General features: G+C 41.5%; 1 protein-coding gene across 1 annotated transcript in view; it reads right to left on the bottom strand.

The window, feature by feature from the left end:
• DNAH6 (dynein axonemal heavy chain 6) overlaps positions 1 to 19102 on the bottom strand; it is a 219116-nt gene that overhangs the window by 3311 nt on the left and 196703 nt on the right. Inside the window, exons 67-73 of the mRNA XM_044659302.1 lie at positions 17763 to 17884; positions 15530 to 15659; positions 13317 to 13444; positions 12383 to 12568; positions 11427 to 11499; positions 9707 to 9858; positions 6153 to 6375 (exon numbers count right to left, since the gene is read on the bottom strand). Coding sequence (XP_044515237.1) covers positions 6153 to 6375; positions 9707 to 9858; positions 11427 to 11499; positions 12383 to 12568; positions 13317 to 13444; positions 15530 to 15659; positions 17763 to 17884 — 1014 coding nt within the window. The remainder of the gene's footprint in view (positions 1 to 6152; positions 6376 to 9706; positions 9859 to 11426; positions 11500 to 12382; positions 12569 to 13316; positions 13445 to 15529; positions 15660 to 17762; positions 17885 to 19102) is intronic.

The following is a 19102-nucleotide window of genomic DNA, read 5'->3' as shown; positions in this document are numbered from 1 at the left end:
TAGAGAATTGCCTGGGTGAGCTGTTAAATGACTTCCCCAGGGTCACACAGCCAATAAGTTTGAAGTAGATCTTTATAACTAAGAGCCCAGCTCTCCATCCAGGCCCCTTATGGATTAGAATGGGCTCCCTAAGCGATGCCTTTTGTGTATGACGATAATATGTGATCTATGATTTCACAGGCAAAAGAAAACTTCCAGATGAGGAAATTCCTCCTACCAGTGCAGGCAGCATCTTCTTTGCCACAAAGTCGTAGAGGGAGGCGGGGGTCTACCAAGAACTTAAATGACTTGTCCAAGCTGGTAAGTGCCAGGAGTTTGGACTCGAACTCTGGGCTTCTCGACTCTTAGCTGCCTTCCTATCCATTATGGCACACTGCTTCTCAGCTGTTTGACTAAGAGGCTGCTGCATTTCATCTACAGCTTTGTTTTCTACAGCTGAAATGGCTGTCCGTTCTGTTGATTTACTGTGGAGGCCGGTTCCGAGTCTTATAATTGCATTATCAAATCGGGCCTTTTAGAAAACAAAACAAATCGTTGGAGCTAATCAGGAAAGAGCCTTCTTTTATTTTCTCAATTTCTTTTTATTCTTCTCCATTTTATTCCCCCAAACAAAGGGCTGGCTACCTCTTGTTTGAAAGTCGAGGTCCTGGATTCTGCTGTTTTCCATGTGGTTCTAAGGCTACAGTAAGTGGGGTCCAGGATTTCTCCTCCCAGAGCTCAGCTTCTACTTAGCAATTCCAGCCTTAGAGAGACTCAGGGAGCAGGAGCAGGTTTTAAGCAGGCTTTAACTACATCCTTTCTGACATCAATGAAAAGAAATGCCACAGAGGCGATGGCTGAAATACCCAAGAACCAGGTCTTTCAGACTGTCGATGTCACAGGCGTGATCCATGAAGCTTAATCATGCAAGAAGTCAGTTTTTCAGATTCCCTCAATTCTGGCTCTCTTCCTCCACCTTGTGGAATCTGGAGGCACTCTGGACAGCCAGAGGTTGGAGAGAAGCGACAGACTGTTTGGCTGGAAGGGCCCTTAAGAGATTTTCTGGCTCAACTTTCTCATTCTGAAAATGCATTATCTTGGGGACTGGCCCTGTCGCCTTCTAGAGTCATCTCTATGACCTTTAATTCTTTACTGACCAACCAACCAACTGAATCTGCTTTTTTCCGCCATGGGTTTCTTACTGAGCTCAGCTTAAACAATTATAGTCTTGCCTTCTTTAATGTGGAGAAGGAAGGGAGGTACTGGGAAAATAAACATTTAATTATATTTTAGAAATTAGAAAAGAAAATGGAAAAACTGAAACTCTGATGAGGAGAGTGATCTGCCCACATTCATGCAGCCAAATAGTGGAAGACCCAAGTGTCTAGCAGTTGTTCCATGACATCACACCACTCTTTTTCTTTAGCCACAAAGGTACATCAACATTCCCCGCAATCCTAGGAGAGTCGATGGAGTCCCTGCAACTTTCTATGAAAAGGTAAAAACTAAAAACTAAAAGTTGGGTTTTTAAAAACTAAGATGAGGACTTTTTTTTAATTGGTCTAGACTTTGACCTCATTAATAGAGAGATTTATGGATAAATTCCCTGTATCACACAGTACATGCTTAACAAATGCTTATTGATTTGACTTGACTACCAATGTAGGTCATCCCTTCTCTGCAACTTGTAGTCTCAGAGAGTGTCCTGGGGCACTGAGGGGTTCAGTGGTCCAGCCAGTAGGCATCAGGGGTGGAACCTGAGATCTCTGACTTTGGCTCTTTGTCCTCTACTCTGTGTTGCCCTTCTAAACTAGGGCACTGGAACCTGAAAATGAGGTGAACAAAATAGTCAAATCCAGAAATTACTGGTTAGATTCTAGGTATCACTTTGAGACCTCTAGGATCAAATGACCCCATGATTCAGGATCGAGTGGTTCACCTAGGGCTAGTAGGCTATAGCTGCATAGCCTGGCCTCCCCTGGATGGCTTAGAGAAACAAGACAATGTTTTCTGGAATGGGATGCTTTGAATTGGGACAGACCATGCCAGATGCTCCAATTGGGCATGTATGTTTCCAAATGATGGTAGCTGAAGGGAGACGTCCCGTGAGCAACAAGTCATTGCTACTGCCCAGGTGATAAAATAGGGACTCATGCTCCACAGCCATTATAGAAGTATAGTTTTCTGAGCTCCTATCTTCCTAGGATGTAATCCTAATCCTAGAAGGGCCGAATCCTAATATTTCATTGGCACAGGAAGCTCCAGGTGGGGAAACTTCCCTGTTTAATTTATAATCTTAGGTATCTAGAATATAAAGAGAAGGGTAGCTTGCTCAGGGTCACCAAAGCAGTGTATATCTATATCTGTATATGTATCTATATCTGTATCTATATCTATATCTAATCTATTTCTATTTCTGTATCTATATCTAATCTATATCTATATCTATATCTAATCTGTGTCTATGTTTATATCTATATCTATATCTACATCTATATCTATTTCCATATCTATATCTATATCTAATCTATGTCTATATCATCTATATCTATACCTATACCCATACCTATATCTATATCTATATCTACATCTAATCTATGTCTATATCTATATCTATATCTAATCTATTTCTATTTCTGTATTTGTATTTGTATCTATATCTATATCTGAGGTTGGATTTGAACCCACATATTCTTGGCTTTGAGGCCAATACTCTATCCACCAGATCATGCTGTCTAAATGTTATATATTTAATGTTGTATTATACTTTTACTCTTAATGTTATGCAAATATAAAATAATATAATGTAATATAATATATAATATACAACATAATATTATACATTATTAAATTGACTGTAAATAAATAAATAAATATATTTAAATGATTACAACCTTCTTGGCTTGAGTTCTCAGACATAAACTAAAAGCTCAGCAGTAGGATAAGAAGTTCTGCCTCTTGCAGACTGGGAAGTACAAGGGAGGTAAATGTAGTTTTACTCAGGCATCTAGGCATGATCCCCAGCCTCCCTACATTTCCCTAAGACAGATTTGGGGTACTGTGGAGATGGTCAGCATGCCACCCTAGAACAAAGCTGACCTAGCCATAACTGCCCCAGGTATGTCTTGCATCCACTCCATTGGCATAATGTGGATGGCATGTGTAATGTTTACAGTTGGCAGATTGAAGGGCTGACTAACAGAGAGAAAGAAGCTAAATAGTCTTGCTAAAAGCCTCCAGAAGCATTTGTATGGCCAACTGTGAGGGATGCTGCCATGGTCCTCTGTCACTCTGACAGCTTGTTTTCCTTCCTTGCAAACTACAAATGTCAATGTCTTGACAGAAACTCAACAAGCAAATGGAAAATGGCAAAATCTCATTGTTGTAAGGGTTCATAGGAAGAAAATGCAAAATATCTCTGGGGACAGAGAGCAATTTGACAAGGAACACATGTAGGGGCAGTACTACGGTTGTTTAATTGTAGCTCAGCAAGAAACCTACAGCAGGAAAAACAAGACTCGGTTGGTCGATCAGTAAAGAATCAGAGGGTCAGAGAGATGATTCCAAAAGATGACCCAGGAGTGGTCCCCAAGACAGCCCAGGAAGGCAGCTGTCTCCTCAGCAAGGCACTCATTAAGTAGGCTGAGAGGCATGGTGTTGATGGTGATAATGATAATGATGGTGATAATGATAATGAATTGGCAAAGCAGATCTCACAGTGGCTAATTACAACAATCTAAGTAGGTGCCACTCACGTCTTTTGGGACTTACCCTTTGGGGCAGATAGCCTGGCAGAGTAGATCAATGTGAATTTGAGGTCCACCCAAGACCCTTAGTAGCTGTGTGACCCCATGCAAGCCACTTGTCTTTCTCATTCTCAGTTTTCTCATTTCTAACATGAGAGCAATGATCATGGTACCTGCCTCACAGAGCTGTTGGGAGCAGCTGGTGAGATCATTAATATGTGTAAACCACTTTGCAAGACTTCAAGTGTTATATAAATGTTGGCTCTTCTACTCAGAAGCCAGAAGGCATCACGGTGGGGGTGGGAAACGTGTGTCTTACAAGATGGGGGTCTTGCAGGAGCTGCTTTGGGTTTGTGTTAAGTGGAGCTCTTGGGCAGGTGCTGGCTCTGCTCTAGAGAGACACGGATGACAATGATGACCTGACACGGGTCCCAGAGAATCCCGAGAATCACCTACATCCATGTGGTAAGAGATGTCCCAGGAAATCTAGTAAACTGGCGCCCAACCTACTGGAGGTGGGCCATGGTTCCATCTCAACAAGGAATGGAAAAATGGTAAAATCTCATTGCTATAAGGGTTACATAGGAAGAAAATGCAAAATATCTCTTCCAAGGAGCATCTATTCTAATGGATGAGCCAATATAAATTCATTTATAAACAGCATTGGGTTCCTAGTAACCTTTTGTTATTATGTCATCCCCCCACCTCAAGCACAGCAGACACCAACATTACAACTACAGTCACGTAAGGAGGGAAAGCTGGAAAATGTTTTGAGCTTTGATGGGTTCCTTATACCTTCTCCCCCAAGATGGGAAGCAATGGCATGATAGAAATGGAAATAGATTAGGGGGCAGCTCTGATACTTTAGATCATAGATCAAGAGCTTGAAGGGGCAGGGGGGGACCCTGAAATATCATTTAGTTTGATTGCATCTGAGGTCACAAGGTAGAGAGGGAACCAATAAGAAGCACTGCTATGTCAATGTAAACAATGCCCTTTGGCAATGTCTGAATTCTGGCTAATCTCAATGCTCACATAGCCCAGAGATGTGGGCAATGTTCAATCTTGGTAGAACATACAGAAATGTGTATTAAAGTGTTTTTCAATCGTGGTCAACTCTCCATGAGCCCATCTGGAGTTTTCTTGGCAAAGATACTGGGGTGCTTTGCCATTTCTTTTCCCAGCTCAGTTTGCAGATGGAGAAACTGAGATAAATAGTGCGAAGTGACTTGTTCAGGGTCACTCAGTTACTGTTGATGGTTAGCATGATGAAAAGCCTAAAGGTTGTATTTCAAGTACCTGGGTGGGATATTGTTTTCAGTCTGGTTAATGTACTCACCTGCCATGTTTCTGATTTCAAGTATGGAGCTGGATTCCTATGTCTTTCCTACTGAGGCTCTGCCCATTCCTTATAGCTTGGAGATTTCCTTAGTCCTCCGTAGATGACAGGACTTAGAGCTGATAGAGGTTTAGAGATGGTATGATCCTGTCTTTCATTTGACAGATGGGGAATGTAATGTTTGCCCAAAGTGTAATAGTAGAAAGCAAGTGTTTCAGATCCTCAGATCCTCAGTCTCCAAATCTAGTATTTTTTTTACTCTGTCATTTTCTTCTCTGGCAGCGGTGAAAGCCAGATAATGATGATGATGATGATGATGATGATGATGATGATGATGATGATGATGATGATGATGATGATGATGGTAGTGATGAGGGTAGTATTTTTTTAGTGCTTAAAAAAAACCCTCACCTCCCATCTTAGAATTGATTATAAGTATCAGTTTCAAGGCAGAAGAGCAGTAAGGGTTAGGCAATGGGGGTTAAGTGACTTGCCCAGGATCACATAGCTAGGAAATGTCTTGGGTCAGATTTAGATTTAGGACCTCCTATCTTTTTTTTTTTTTTTTTAAATTTTAAACCCTTAACTTCTGTGTATTGATTTTTTTTATAGGTGGAAGATTGGCAAGGGTAGGCAATGGGGGTCAAGTGACTTGCCCAGGGTCACACAGCTGGGAAGTGTCTGAGGCCGAGGACCTCCTATCTTTAGGCTTGGTTCTTAATCTCCTGAGCCACCTGGCTGCCCCCTTTTTAGTACTTTACAAATATCCCATTTGATCCTCATAACAACCCTGGTGGGTATATGATGCTATTACTATCTACCGTTAACATATGAGAAAATGGAAACCGACAGAGGATAAGTGACTTGCCCAAGGTCACACAGTTGATAAATATCTGAGGCAACATTTGAACTCCACTCTTTCCCTCTTTAGGCCCAGCACTTGACACACCATAGCGCCACCTGGTGGTTAGAAATCGGGATTATTCCATTAGGCCAGGATTGGATTTTTTGGGGTACTCTATGACAAAGCTCCAGACAGAATCACAACATTCACGTTAGTTTTCATATGGATGAGACAATGTTCTTACCGGTGGTGGAGAGCGTCCCTGCTCGGGCTCCTGTTTTGTAGAGCGGAGAGTGATACAGGGAGGGATGGGGTTCATAGTTCTGATGAGGCTCAAAATGCACCACGGGCAGCATAGGGTTCATCTGTCCAGGCAAAGCATCCTCTATCACCATGTCGTCATCATCCCAGCGCGAAGCATCCATGAACATCCCATGCACCAGCACACCGTCCTCAGGAGAGGGCAACTGAAAGGGGAACAGAAACCCAGAAATACCATTGGTGCATTTCTGGAGGGGGGATCTGGAAAATGAGCATTCATTAAGCCCTGATTACGTCAGGGAGTCAGCCAGTATCAATTCTGCTTGTAGTGTGTGCCAGGCATCAGGCTTGGGGCTGGGGATTCAAGAAAGCCAAACACTAGTACAGGAACAGCAACAAAACGAAGTACATAGTCTCTGAGCTCTCTGGGACCTTAGCATCCAGCTAGGCTAGACACCCAGCAAGGCTCTGGGGAGACAACTGCAATGAATAAAGGAAATCCCTACTTAGGAGGAGTTTGGGTTAGACAGTGTCCATCCATCCATCCATCCATCCATCCATCCATCCATCCATCCATCCATCCACCTACCCATCTGTCTGTCTATCTATCTATCTATCTATCTATCTATCTATCTATCTATCTATCTATCTATCCATCCATCCATCCATCCGTCTGCCTATTTCTTATCCATTTCTTTCTTCTCTCTCTCTCTCTCTTACTCTCTCTCTCTCTCCTCTCTTTCCTTTTCCCTCTCTCTCTCTCTTCTTCTCTCTCTCTCTCCCCCTCTCTCTTCCTGTCTCTATCTATAGATGTATAGATAGGCAAATACACACATGTATGTGTGCACGCACACAAGTATGTAATAAAAGAGCAGATATATGTGCATACACACGTGCATTTCACCTAGAACATAGGTTACATGTACTGTATGCTCATATATGGTTCTATGTATGTGTATACACGTATATGTATAGAAATAAAGAGCCCGTGTATATCTGTGTATGCACATATGTGCATGGGGGAGGTTGCTGGTCTCTAAAGTCACTCATAGCTCTGAAAGTCTCTGATTCAATTACTGAGATGAGGACAAAGATGTCAGGCTAGTGAAGGGTGCAGAGGAGAACCAAAAGCCAGGCCCAGAGTGGGCTTAAGGATCTCCTTAGCCCTGGACAAATGTTCTCAGGCTCCAGATTGCCTCCTCTTGGCCTGACATCTTTTCTCCTTGTTCTAGAGCAGTCCATTCCTTCTCTCTTCCTACTTCCTCGTAAGCAGCATGGGGGAAGATGGTGGCATGTGAGGGGACAAAGTGTGTTCTTTTGGAATCAGGGAGTTCTGAGGTCGAATTCTCCCTCTGACATTTAGGATCTGTGTGACCTTGGGCAAGTCACTTAACCTCTGTTTGCCTCAGTATCCTTATCTGTGAAATGGAGATATTAATAGTACTTACTTCATAGGGTTGTTGTGAGCACAAAATCTGATAAGGTAAGTGCTTTGTCAACCTTAAAAGTGCTCTCTATGTTAGTGATTATTGTTATTCCCTTCCTAGTCCAAGTTCCCTCTCTCTTTTAACACTAGCTTATTGTTTTTCTTTTTAAATGATCTCCCTTTTCTCCAAGCTCAGATATTTATTAATTCTCCCTTTTTATGAATCCCTGAGTCCAGGGTTATGAGGTCTCTTTCAGAGGAGACAAAGAGATTTCTGTCTTTCCATAATTGTTTGCCTGCTATGTATACTAATGCATATGTAATATAATGTGGTGTAGTGAAAAGAGACCTGGGGGGAGGGGCTGGGAAGAGGCAGGTTTAAATCCTGCCTCTGACCCATATTGGCTGTGTGACCTTGGGCAAGTCCCTTAATGGCTCAGGGCCTCCAGACCATTCAGACTCTCAATTAAACAACTCTTCCTTTTTGTCCTAGTAACAAGAGGCAGAAGGTCAAGGGCTAGGCAGTGGGGATTAAGTGACTTGCCCAAGGTCACCCAGTTAGTGTCTGGGGCCAGGTTGGAACTCAGGTCCTCATGACTTCAGGCCTCTATCTATTGAGCCAACTCAGCAAGTCCTGCCCAAGGCTCATACATTGTAGAGAAAGTATTTTGATAATGAGATTAAATCTACCTTGCCCATTCTCAAATCTAATCACTAAAAGTGTAAACATTTCCACTTAACTCACAAGTTGGGAGGTCTGTGACCCATGTGTGCTAGAGTGAGCAACGAATCAGAATTTACTTACTGCCTCCTGGACAGTCCTAAGAAAAGCATTTGTTGTGATTGGACACGTAAACTAGGAGGATGGCACAGGAAGTGACACAAAAGAGGCCCCTTTAAAGCTTTAAAAGTTCAGTGAGTTCAGCTTCTCTCTTCTTGTTTGTGTCTTGGATCTGAAGGAGCTCTTCTTGTTCATGACTTGGACATGGAGGAGCTCTGACTGGGACCCTGAGACCTTGGTGAGACTGTTCTTAAACCTTTCCCTTAGAATTACACGTGGTGAGTGAAGAAGGCTGACTACTTTTGCCTCTGGAGGGGCCCTTGATTGGGAGAAGCCCTCATGAATAAACCCCTTGTTAACTGACTTTAGGGTCTCTGGCTGGGCCTCTGGAGCCCTGCCAGAGTAAAGCCCAGATTTGAATATAAATCTACTTCATTAAGTTAGATCTCTTACTCTATCCTGTTCTCATCTTTCTACTTCCACTCTCTCCTATATTTTGTAAATAAATTACTAAAATCATTTTATAGGAATTGGTTCCTTGGTGACCACACCTTTAAATATTAATATCCAACCAAAAAACCCCTTTCCCCCTTTTACAGTATGGAGCTTCATTGGTAGAGGGAGTTTCTCACAGGAATCTTCCTAGACTGAGGAAATAATTTCTGTTATTCCAACTCTCTGTGACTCCATTTAGGGTTTTCTTGGCAGAGATACTAGCATGGTTTGCTATTTCCTTCTTCAGCTCATTTTATGGATGAGGAAACTGAGGCAAATGAGGTGAAATGGCTTGCCCAGGGCCAAACAGCTTGTTGGCCATTTCCTTCTTCAGCTCATTTTGTAGCTGAAGAAACTGAGGCAAGCAGGGTAAAGTGACTTGCCCAGGGTCACACAGCTAGGAAGTGTCTGAGGCTGAATTTGAACTCCTGATCCCAAGCCACCAGCTGCCCCAGGTCATGTATTTATCACCACAACACATTCCATAGAGCTTCACAGCTTGCCCAAGCCCTTTACACATGCCATCACAACCGCCATGCCATAGAGGAGAAAACCGAAGTTCAGACAGAACAAGCCATTCCAGGGGCAGAATTGGGGCCCCATCTTTTCTGCCTCCCCCCAAAGCCTCGCTCCATGATGCAGGAGGCAGAGAAGATATAGACAGAGCTGGGATCTGACATCTGGGACCTAGGGGTGAGGGTGTCCGGACAGAGCAACAGCCCCGGCTTAGCTGCAGATCCGTGCAGTGGGTACCATTGGACCCCACCAGCCCCCACAAGGGGCCTCAACAACATTTATGGCCCTCCCTAGTGGCCAGTCTGAGGGGGGATGATACCTCCAAATCCATGGGCAACTGCTGTCCAAACTGGATGGTTTTAGAAGCCTCGATCACCGCGGCTTGGTCTCGGTATGAAGGGACGATGTTGTAGGAGAAGTTAAGTTCATCAATGGGTAAGTTGTATTTCCGAGCGTAGTTTTGCAGAGTTCCTGATGGAGAGAAGGACGAGGAGGTTGGCTCTCTTGCATTTTTACTTTTAGCCTGGTTGATGGAGGCATCAACTCTGGGATTGGAAGGATCCCGAGAATTTGCCAGAAGTCAAATTCCTCCACCACCATCTGGTCCCAGAGCCTGAGATTCTAAACATCTGGGCTTTGAGTTAAGCCACAGTGGTGTTCAGATGTCGACCTGCCTCCCAAGAGGTGAGAGTTTGGGAATAGCAGAGAGTCTCAGACCCCAACAGTTTTAAGTTTAAGCCCTGTTACTCTGTAGTACATTAGGGATAAAGAAACTGAGAAAAACAAAACAGAAAAACACTTGATAGTGTCTGTCCCTCCAAGGTCGTCTTTCCATGGTATCGAGGAACAAAATGGGCCCAGCAAGTTTTTATCGGGGTGATGAGGGAGGAGGTGGGATGGCTGGGGTGGGGGGAAGATAGATCTGGAGCCTGGACCACTGAAGGCCCTGATGGAACTCTGTGATGATGGTGAGCATGGGAAGTAGTGGCGGTATATGGTTAGACAACCAGAGGCAGCATGGTTGGGGGATAAATATTGACAAGGAGGAGTGCGTCCAGAAGGAGCAGCAGAGAAAGTGCTTAAGAAAATCTGCTTTTCAAAAAATAAAATCTGGCCTTAATTATCCACTTAATGGTCATTTTCTGCCTTTGGTGGAGGTCTCAGAACTGGGAAGCTAGGGCTGGCTAAACTGGAATATTTTACATAAATTCCCTAGTGCTGATCTTGGTGGGACAAGCATACTTGGTTTTTTTTTCCTGTTTTCAGTTTCTTTTGCCTTGATGTACTAAAGAGATGACCAAGAACATTTTCTGGGCCAATAGCTAGAACAGGAGTAGAGGAGAAAAGTTTTTGAGCCTGGCCAAGTTTGGTTTGACCTGGTTTAAAATTCTGGGGCTCAGAATATAATTATAGATTCCTAACCAGAGTACAAGGTCCTAAAAAAGTACTTTCTCATTCTTCCCCAAGTGCTAGGTATGCTGAGAGGGGCCTGGATTTGGGAAACTAAGGAAATTCTGCCATTTAGAACCTTTTCTTTTTTTTCAGATGAATTATGAAGTGGAACTTAATGATTTTTTTTTAAAATTTTAAACCCTTAACTTCTGTGTATTGACTTATAGGTGGAAGATTGGTAAGGGTAGTCAATGGGGGTCAAGTGACTTGCCCAGGGTCACACAGCTGGGAAGTGTCTGAGGCCGGATTTGAACCTAGGACCTCCTGTCTCTAGGCCTGGCTCTCAATCCACTGAGCTACCCAGCTGCCCCCTTGGGGAACTTAATGATTTCTAACTGAATACTGAAACCAAAAATTCCTCAAGAGTCTGCTGTAGGCGAAATGTTTTCTATAGAAACATTTCGCCTATCCCTTGTGCTCCTTCCTAACCAGCTAGCATGGGCTCTGTCCCAACTGCTCTCCAAGATTTAGTTTTTGCCTATGCTTCATCCCTCTCGGGGTGCTAGAAAGGACCATTCCCACTCCTAACTCTATGATTCTCCATTGAGTCAGGAGCTACTGAAAAATCTTAGGAAAAGTACTAGTACCTGTTAGAAATCCTTGAGGAAAAAAGAAACCAGAGATCCAATATGATTTGGGCTGTCCCCTTTTGAGCCAGAGCTGAAAAGAGAAACAATGAAATGGATTTTTATTTGGCTGAAATAGGTTATAGTCTATTTAAATTAAGGTCACTGGTGCCTAGAGCAGTGAGTCTCTCTTCTCCCTCTTAGGACGATTTCCAAACCAGTCCAGAGAATTAGTTATTAACCCAATAATTCTTTAAAATGGCCAAGAAGGGGGCAGCTAAGTGGCTCAGTGGATAAAGAGCCAAGCCTAGAGTCAGGAGGACCTAGCTCAACCCTGTTCAGCTTAGTGAACTTTTTCATAAATGTTGCTTTTCAATAAACTATGGTTAATAAGAAGGACCACGCAGTAAAGGCTAGATGCCTAGCATCCTAGACTCAAGAAGGAAGTTCTGTGATCATAGGCATCTGTGTAATTGGAATCTGAACCCCAAAACTACAATTCCCAGCACCCCGCTCTCCTCATGTTACGTGCTGACGTAGGCAAGATATAAATTTTGTATAGCCCTGCCTCTCCCACTCTTGGGTTTGATGGAGGTGGCATGAGGTGAGAGCCAGGAGACTATTGCTCATGTGGTCTTAATTTTGTTAGAGAATTAGTTTTTTTACATCTATTTCCTTTTTATTCCTTCTACTTCAAGAGATTATTAATAAACTTAACGAAATTAAAACTTGGAGTGTTAGACATTAATTTAAATACTACACAAGTCATTTAACTGTTGAGTATTTCCAAACGACTAAGGCTGTAAGTTATAGTCTATCTGCATGGGTGGGAGGAGTTCTCATCCTAGAAATTTCCTACATAGGAAGAAACATGGATTTTCCTCCCTATGTCCCACCTCCTCCCTGGACTGCGTTACAAGGCATAAATCTAACCATGTTGCTAACTTAGCCAGATTCCGAAGGACAACTTTGCTCACCTCCACAAAAGATGTTCTCAAGACAAGATCTTTGACCCAAGATGATAAAGGCTTTAGTGAAGGGTATGCAGCATTGGACCACAAGACTGGGACCTGGTTGTTAAGGAAACTGTTGTATACTCTTTCCATTTCTTCAGACATGACAACGAAGCCAGCAATTGCTTTGTCCAGTGTTTCTAGGGAATTCTGAAAGGAAAAACAAATGTTTCTCTTAAAAACTCTCATCAAAGACAGAAATCAAGATCAAGGGAAACCTCTCCATTAAAGAGGATAAAATTGAGGTCCAGAGAAATCATGGAACTTGCTCCCAAATCCCAGATCTTTATTTTCTTTTTAAACCCTTACCTTTCATCTTAGAATCAATACTGTGTGTTGGTTCCAAGGCAAAAGAATGGTAAGGGCCAGGCAATGGGGACTAAGTGACCTGCTCAGGGTCACACAGCTAGGAAGTATCTGACGCCAGATTTAAACCCAGGACCTCCCATGTCAAGGACTGGCTCTCAAAGCACTGAGCAACCTAGGGACCCCCTGATCCCAGGAATTTAGACTTGAAGTCCAGTGCTTTTCCCATCATTCCATAAAGAGATCAAGTTTTATTTTGCCATCTTGGTTTCCAGAAGTGACAAATTTTAGACATACTGAGTCTAAGTAATTCTGGAAGATAGAGATATCCCACATGCATCTTGGAAGACAGAAATGGACCCTTGGAGAAGGGTCAAGGATAGAGACATAAAATCCAATGAGATAACATATGTATAGCCCTTTACAAAACTGCAAAGCACTTTATAAATGCTAACCTTGTAGATTTGGAAACTATTCACACAGACCTGATGATGGAAAACACAAAATATGGAATTCTAAAAACTGCCATATTATCCTAAATAGCATCACAAAACAATGGCATTCAATAAGAAAGATGGGACTGTTGTCATACTCTGATTAAACGTAGAAGACCATTAAATCGATCCACTTCTTGTCCAAGGACAGTTGTTAGGGAGTTGGGACGTCCTTGTGAATCCTTAACAAAGAGGGACTCCGAAGCTCCTTCCATATCCAGTTTTACTGAAACACACGAGACAAATGATTTCTATAACATTCTCTAACATAATACTTTTAAGCTTGTTTTTCAGGAATATTTTCAATGACTGTAATATTTGGCCTATACTGTTATAAGTAAATTGATAGAAGAAACTTGTTGTCCTTTTCTAAGCTTGAGTTGCCTGAATATCCTCTGTACAGATCCATTTTGGGTACAATTATGTGGCTGGCTGTGCTTTATTTTTCTTTCTTGTTGTCCCTACCCCTTAGTGGGGACCCATTTTCAGATGACCTTCTGGTGGCCCAGAGGCTCCTACATGAGTGTTCTCATACTTAGGACTGTTCTCTTTAGTAGAACTTCATACTGTGGACCTCTCCCCTCCACTGGTCATCTGGCCTGGGTCTCCCTCTCAACTCTGCTTTCTCTAGTCAACAAGCATTTATTAAAAGATTATTTTATGTCCCAGTTCTATGCTTGGCATGAGGATAGTATATGTTCTAGGACAAACAAATCTGTGTGGAGGTGTCAATAGCTGATGAATAATAGGAGGAGAATAAATCTGCCTAATAAGAGATGATCCTTGTTTATTTAATGGTGGTCATGTTAGACATTGGGGCTAGCTGGTTGGGGAAAACTGGGGTGAGGGGGTTGGGGGCCTTTTGGTACTTCTGAAATCACACCCTTTGACAGCTTATTTCTTGCTTCTATGGTATTGCCTCTTTGTCCACCTTCTACTTGCTCAAATCTTCAACTTAACTGCTTGGCATTAACTGCTAGTTAAGTGGGAATCATCGATGGTTTGGGAAATGGAAAGTGACCTTTTTAGATCTGTTCATTCAGATTACTTGGGCAGCTTTGGAAGAGGAGTGCTACTTAAGATAAGGCTACTAAGGTAAGTTGGAGGCAAATTCTTAAGGGCTTTCAGTGCTGTGAAGAGGAATTTATATTTAATTGTAAAGAAGTTTTTGAGCAAGGAAAAGACTTAGGTAGATCTGTGCCTTACAGAGATTATTTTGGTAACAGCAAGGAAATGCATGGAGATGGAGAAATTGGAAGAGGGTTCACTAGTTAGCAAACCACTCCAGTAGTCTAGTTTAGAGGTGATGAGGGCCTGAATGAGAGCAGTAGAATGGATGCTTCTAGAGCACTGATGGGCAAACTATGGCCAGCAGGCCAGATGCTGCCCCCTGAAATGTTCTATCCAGCCATGAGACATTATTCTTAATCTGACAAATACAATGAGTAGGATACAATACAATGAAACTTCGAAAGAGTTGCCATAGAAACAGATCAACAGATGAGCATTTCTTTTCCTTTGGTCCCCTCTTTAAAAAGTTTGCCCATCACTGTTCTAGAGGATAGAGTCTGCTTGGCATTTTTATCTTTGAGTGGCTAGTGCCTGACATATAGTAAGCATTTAATACATATTGGCTTACACCTGTAAAAGGGAATTCTTTGTTCTCTTTAAGTTTACACTTGTGAAAGGGAATTCTTTATTCTCTTTGCCTAACAACAAAAGCTTGAATTAGGTGGAGGAGCATCCCTTTGTGGTTGCCAGCTCATCCACCCAGTTCAAGCTTTTGTTGTTAGCTCCAAGTAGGCAAAGAGAATAAAGGATTCCCTTTCAAAGTGTAAACTCAAAGAGAAGAAAGAATTTCCTTTTACACACCAATGAATGATGGATCCTAAAAATATAGAAGTAGATTCTAAATGTGAAAAGTGGGTATTCCACCTTCAGGTAGAAAGGTGATGATTCAGTACAGAATGAAATATTTATGCTTGTTTAATATATATACATATTTATATATCACATATATATGCATATATATATATATATATATATATATAATTTTTTTCTTTTGCTTTCTCAGTGGGCTGAAGACAGTAAGGTAGAATTATGTGGAGGGTTGAGAATTTGGAACTAAAAAAGTGAATTTTTTCAAAAAGTGGGCAAGTTGAAGCAATAACATTTATTACTCTAACTCCCCCAACTCAAATTCTAAATTAAGTTATTTTTTTTGTATGCACATAAATAATTGGATTTTTGTCCCCCGACATGTCAGAAGCCTTGGTCAATGGCCATGCAGATGTCTGGAAAGCTTTATTACCTGGTACCTTTGACAAGACTGAAGTAACAAGTTCTTGGACAATTTCATCGTTGCTTTTCGTACCTCCTCCACCACCAGACCTTGGCTGGACATCAAGAATAGTATTGATGAAAGTGTTGGTCTCTTTGAACTGCAAATAGGGAAGAGACAGGTCACTGAAGAGGTTCATTCTTTAAAAATCATATTGTAGTGTTGCCCTTTGCCTGGTAGTGATAGATATGAGATGTGGCTCATTGGCATTATTTGAGAATGGCAGAAACATATTCTCAAGTAATTAGGAAAGCATTTTGTCTTTCATTGGATATGCTCGTTCGAAAGGCTATAACAAAATTTAAATAACTCATAAATCTACTGCCACTTCAGTAATTGTGGAACTCAAGAAAAAAAGGCTACCTTCTTACAAGTGTGCATGGTACTACTGTATGGACACATAGCAGAATGATGATATAAGAAGTTATAGTGCCACAGTTCCTGTGGCTCTCTATTTCCAACACCATTCATTATATATGAATTAGTAGGAAAATAATAAAGAGGTGACAATCAGATAATAATTATAAGGTATTTAATTAGCAAAGTGATTGGCACATATCAGGTGCTTGTTCCTTTCTATTCTTACCCCCATCTTCCGGAAAATTAAATAAAATGTAATGCTGGTGAGAGGAAACTACTATGTGAATATCCTTAAATGTGTTCCTAATATTGTAAAAAATGTATTTTAAACTATTGTGGGGGAAAGTTTGACCTTGTATTAAGAGTAATCCAGAATATGAATAATTTATGCTAGTAAAAATCTGGTTGGAAACTCCCCAGGAATTGGTGTTGTTATAATAAAGAGATAATGTTCCAGAATCTTTCCCTGTTGGTCTTATGCATCTATCTTCCGCAAACCTACATTTTCCTCCTAAACTTATCTCTTCCTCATAACAGTGTATTTTCTGCATAGTAACTCTCATACTAATATGGGTTTCAATTCAGAGCAAGGGGAGAGGACTAATGGCCACATCAAGCAGTAGCCATGCCGTCTTTGGAGGAAATGATCAGAGGGTTGGAAAAAAGTTTTCTAAGAGGGAAGGAAAAAGTCTAGTGTACTCTCTTTCTTTTTTTTCCTGTTCCAACCTATAACAAGATTCTATGAGAAAGGATACTTTGGAAGTCCAGACAGAGAGCAGGATGCCATATATATGAAAGGATCTGGGGCTCTCATATAGAAAGTTAAGAGCTAGCAGTGGGAGGAAAATGTCTTCTTTTGGATAATGCAAATAATTAGAACTTTCAATGTGCCCCAAAGAGGTGGAGTGTAAAATCATAATGCAAAGAAAACAGGTAGGGAGAACTGTGCTCCAAGACTCTTTAGAGTCTAAAGTTGATGGTAAAGCATATGCCCTAGAACAGTGATGGCAAACCTTTTAGAGACCAAGTACCCCAACCACCCCCTCATGCCCTATGTGAGCAGCTTCCTTACCCCAGACAGGGGAGGGTGGAAGTGCTCCCATTGGGCTGCTGGGTAGAGGGATGGATGATGTGAAATTGTCCTCAGGTGCAGGGGAGGGGAACAGCCCCCTTTGGCATGTGTGCTATAGGTTCACCAACACGGTGCCTAGAAGGTTTCTGCCCAGAAGAACAGATTCTAGGTGAATGGAAGGTAGGTAATTCTTAATCTAATGTCTCTAAAACTTCTACAAACATACCTAAAGTCACAAACTCTGTTTAAATGACAGAAGATATGACAATTTGAAAATGTCTATTGACTGCCATTTTGTTTCAAAATAACAGATTGGCATAAATTAAACTTTAAGATCACCATTAATTACTTGTGAAACAAATGTAGGCAATCTAAATTTGATCAATTAAACTTAGACCAAAATCAGTCAACTCACAGGATCATAGATTTAGTGCTGGAAGGGACCTTAGACACCATCAAGTTCAATTCCTTACAGATGAAGGAAAATGAGAGTCAGAGATTTTAAGTGATGCCTCATAGAAAATGTATGGGTCAGAATTTGAACTCAAGTCTTCTTGAATCCAGGCCTAAAACTTCCTAATATATATCTTTATTTTTTATATTTAAATACCACCATGCCACTTGGCTATCTAAGATTCTTTTGTGATTGAATAAATCAGTACAGTTGGATTGAAACGTGATTATTTAGGTAAATTTTGTAATTTACCAACCACAAGTAGCTATTTAGTTTATGCTTTATATGTTTTAAGTTGAAAGTCCAGCTATACAAACCTGGAAAACTAAGTTGGCATTTTCATGCATCCCAAATACTTCCGGGTCATCAATTAAAGGCAAACGTTCAATATAGTCTCTGAACTCTTGGATGTTGTCCGCCACAGGTGAAAAATATATACCTTTAATTAGAACAGGGAAAACAAAGATAGCTGAGGTCAGGGAATACATGAAAGTCTTCTGGATCATGGAATTGAAGGGAAGTGTGTATTTTTGTCAGCCTAGAGGTTCCCTCTCACATCTTGCTTCCTGATATCTTTTGAATTCATATCCCTTCTGAAAGTTTGATGATATTTTTTGGCAGGGAGGGGAAAGCGAGCTATCCCTTATTTCCTCACCCATATTGGTTCCATGTGTCCTTGTCTGATACTCCTAATAAATCAGGAGTGAGCCTCTTCCTGTAAACCCTAAGATGGCAAGAATCTAGTAATTCTCTCATTAATCATAGAAAAATAGTTACATAGAGGCTAAGGTAAGACAAATCTCTTAAAACAACTGAGACACTGTCTTCATCAATAGACTGAAAAAGCATAGAGAGGCACAGACCAGAAGCCAAGGACAACTGCCTATAATTACACCCTCAAAGATGTAATTATAGACGTGTATTTAAAAAATAAGATCACTTTTGGTCATTGTTGTATTTCTGAAGCATGGCATCATTGGGGACCAATTTTTAGCAGGAGAAAGAGGGTTGAGGGATTAGTGTTGGCTTCCATTCCCTTGGTGCTGTGGGTTTCCATTCCCCTTTTCATTTCCCATGTTGTGTTAATTCCTGAAGTCCTGATATTTTTGTTACCTAGGAGAATGAAAATTTCTATGGAAATTTCAATCGTCTGCAGAAGTCTAGTGATGCTCTGGACTTATTCTCCTAATCAAAACACAAACTAGCAGGGAGGGCTCTCAGAAGTAGGGGAGTAACATCTCCCCTTCAGGGTTCTATGGTACGTATGAGGGGCTAATGGTATTTTTCTTTAATGTTTTCAACTCATTTGGTGTGTTCATCTTAGTAATTAGCATCGCAGTTCAATTGAACCAATTAATATTAGTCATCTTTTGCAGAATAGTATTTATTTGGAAGACAAAGTAAGAACAGAAGTAAGGAGAGGGACTCCCATTATGTTGATTTCCATCACTGGGGCACAGCTGGGGGTGTCCACTACTCTTCCATTGGCCTCTTTGTTTTTCCTGGGCATTTTTGTTGTCCCCCATGTCCAGAATATATTCTCTCTCTCTCTCTCTGTCTCTCTCTCTCTGTCTCTCTCTCTCTCTCTCTCTCTCTCTCTCTCTCTGTCTCTCTCTCTCTCCTCTCTTTCTTCTCTCTCTCTCTCTCTCTCCTCTCT

The sequence above is a fragment of the Gracilinanus agilis genome, chromosome 2 (assembly GCF_016433145.1).
Source record: "Gracilinanus agilis isolate LMUSP501 chromosome 2, AgileGrace, whole genome shotgun sequence".
Lineage (NCBI taxonomy): Eukaryota > Metazoa > Chordata > Mammalia > Didelphimorphia > Didelphidae > Gracilinanus > Gracilinanus agilis.
Note: the sequence above shows the minus strand (reverse complement) of the source record. Positions and strands in the feature narration are given on the sequence as shown.